The sequence below is a fragment of the Nannochloropsis gaditana genome (genome assembly GCF_000240725.1).
Source record: "Nannochloropsis gaditana CCMP526 unplaced genomic scaffold scaffold1331, whole genome shotgun sequence".
NCBI classification, from domain to species: Eukaryota; class Eustigmatophyceae; order Eustigmatales; family Monodopsidaceae; genus Microchloropsis; species Microchloropsis gaditana.
The window spans coordinates 703-3,343 of NW_005802622.1; the positions used below are offsets into that span (position 1 = coordinate 703).

Sequence of the window (2,641 nt, forward strand, 5' to 3'; positions counted from 1 at the left end):
AGGCTTTCCAGAAAAGCTGACAAGGCTCGACGCACCCACACAGGGTTTTCTCTAACCCTAGCCCTAACCCCAATGTTGCCTCCATATTTTTTACGTTCAAGCTTCTAGCCTTGTGCTGCTCACCATAAGCCGCCACTTACTCTCTTTGGAGTTTGGGGACGATTTCAGGCATTTCTCTACCCACGAAGTTCTGCATCCTCATCCATCTGCCTCCACCTCCAGACATTTACGCCTGCAGCTTTTTCTCGATCAGAAGCTCCCTAAACTCGCTTTCGCCCACATTCCGAGCACTGTGCGTCTTGTCAATCCTGCTACCTCCCTTAACCTCCACAGGCTCATCACCTGGATGCCAACCGGAAGAGACCAGAGGTCTGGAGTCAGATGGGGGAGGCAGAAGGCCTGGCTTCAATAAAGTCAGAGCACACACCGGGAGATCTGCGTACGCCAGCGCATGAAACAGACAACAGCACGCCGCCATACATCATGCACGCTCAAATAATCCACCTGAACATTCAAAGCAGAACCCGCATGGTCGAACATTCCTCCCTTCCCTTCTGCCCCTCCCCATTCCAGCCAGCCATGCTCCCTCCGGCATCATCCACTCCACCACACACCTTCAAGAGTGAAAGAAAAGACTTGGCCGACCTCGGCGGTGACAGTGCTTAAGTGCTCATCGGATGCTCCCCGTACTTCGAGCGTAGAGCCAGACTAGAATTTCGAAGAGGAGAAGTCACGGAGGGATGTGAGAGTAAGTCCCTCCGGCCTCGCGACCACCAAGGCATCATCAAGACAGGCTTTTGGGATTTAGTATACCCACAATCACGTGCTACAGGTTTTTCGCCGGCCCTTTTCCTCACCTGCACGATGAAGGTATAGGGGTACTCGTGTGTGTGTAGGGGAGCGAGCTCACCGGGCTGCAGCACCTAGGGAAGAGCGCCAGAGTATAGGAATACCAGTTAGCCGGCAGTGTGAGTCATGAGAGAGTGTGAGAAGCGTCGTTAATAAGAAGAGAACTATTTGAGCTTCAGTGCCTGCCCGTCAAGACATAAAATTACTTGCTTGACGTGGCAGCCGCGGAGAGCACAACACAACCATCGTTTAATCCCCGCTGCCCCTATGCTTCTTGTTCCCCCTTACTTACCATCTCCCACACTTTGATGTGACTGTCCTCATGCAAGAGCCTCGTACCCACACCTGCTTCCTCATTCGCAGATGGCTGAGGTAGTCGAACAAGAAAGGTCAGAGAAAGAAACGGAAGTCGTCACCTCTAAGATTTGAGATCCATGCATATATTGACAGCACAATGCCCCCAGTTACTTAGGGCCTATTCCCCTCTTTGACTCTCCGACATCCATTACACATCGCAGGCATCAAGTAGCACAATCGTATAAAGTGATTCTTCTCTAAGGAGGCAAGCATTTGCCTACCATCGAGTCAGCAACTCCACTCGCATTACAAAAGGTTTCAGGCCTTGTGGCGTCTGAACTCATTAATGCGCTTGCTCCTGAGGTTCCGACTGCCAAAAGCAATAAGAGGAGCCCAAGGTGCAGCAGATAATGTGACCTGAAGGCGCAGTTCTGATGCTTACTTGAAGCTCTTCTTATCCACCATATTCCGTGTACTCGTTGTGGGACGCAGACAGGCAATATCTGCATTCGAAGATCTGTGGACGTGTAAATGTAATGAGTTGCCGCGTCTTTCAAGTATTTTATTTGTCTTCAGGCAGGGCAAGCTTCCTCTGTCCTTCAAGTATATGATCTCGCCTCGCAAGTGCTCCACTCTCTTTAACCAGAGCAGTGTTCCGCCATTCCTTGTGTTCTGTACCCTGTCTAACGACCCCACACCTTCCGATGCAATACATACAGGCCATTAGGGATGCAACTCGTGCTATGGTATTTTTTGTGGTAGATAGAGGCAGATGAAGGGCAGAGGCGCGAGGACGGGGCCCTACCACCACGTACCAGTACTACTAGAAGTAGCCGCATTTGCGTTCTTGCTTCAGACTCTCCACATGTCTTCTCAAACTCTGGCCGCCCGATGTAGTCTTTCCAAGACCACTGCTCCTACAGCCTCACGGTCGTGCTCTCATTTGGCTGCCTTGCCGCAGCATCGAAGCCTCATGCTTCCTCTCCTATGGAGGGTACTTTCACTCGCCCCCCTTTTATCTCGCGTCCATTACTTCTCGACCGCGGCACTGTCCAGCGCTTGTGGGGGATAGAGCCAGAGGGCATTACTTACATTCCACCAACTGTTTGGGAGACTGAAGCAGAGAGGCACAAGGCGCAGATGCTGGAACTCATGGGCGGATCGGTGAAGCATGACCACAGACACCCGGTATGACTTGCAGGCGGAGGGGCGGTCAGGGTAGCAGGGGAGTGTATAGATTGAGAGTTTGCAAGTGGTAATCCTTTCCTTTTGGCTCTGTCTGTATCTCATACCCCCTGGGAACGTTTCCTATTCGGATGCCCGCCTTTCCTTACAGGTCTTCAACTTCCTCTTCGAGGTGAGTTGCCGGGTAGGCCAAGGAGAGACGTGCATTATTCATGAAGTGCCAGGGATATAGGGAGTAAATTGGATGTATGGGCTGATATATGGCCTTCGTTCTTGCTACGTGGCTTCCCACGGCTGTACAGATACGAGG

The 2,641-nt window shown here is 51.7% G+C and overlaps 2 protein-coding genes across 2 annotated transcripts; one reads left to right on the plus strand and one right to left on the minus strand.

Moving 5' to 3' along the window:
* Positions 1-612: 612 nt before the first annotated feature.
* On the minus strand, positions 613-1,669 carry NGA_0697100 (cupin 2 barrel domain-containing protein; the record flags this gene model as incomplete). Its single annotated transcript, XM_005852375.1, has 4 exons — positions 1,428-1,669; positions 1,142-1,216; positions 858-923; positions 613-708 (listed from the first exon to the last, which is right to left on the minus strand). Coding segments are annotated over exons 1-4 (465 nt in total), but the record flags the coding sequence as incomplete, so codon positions are not given.
* Positions 1,670-2,271: 602 nt separating this feature from the next.
* NGA_0697000 (uncharacterized protein) lies at positions 2,272-2,641 on the plus strand. The gene is made up of 2 exons (XM_005852374.1): positions 2,272-2,334; positions 2,483-2,641. Exons 1-2 carry the CDS (start codon positions 2,287-2,289, stop codon positions 2,561-2,563), a joined length of 129 nt encoding a protein of 42 aa, XP_005852436.1. The 5' UTR covers positions 2,272-2,286; the 3' UTR covers positions 2,564-2,641.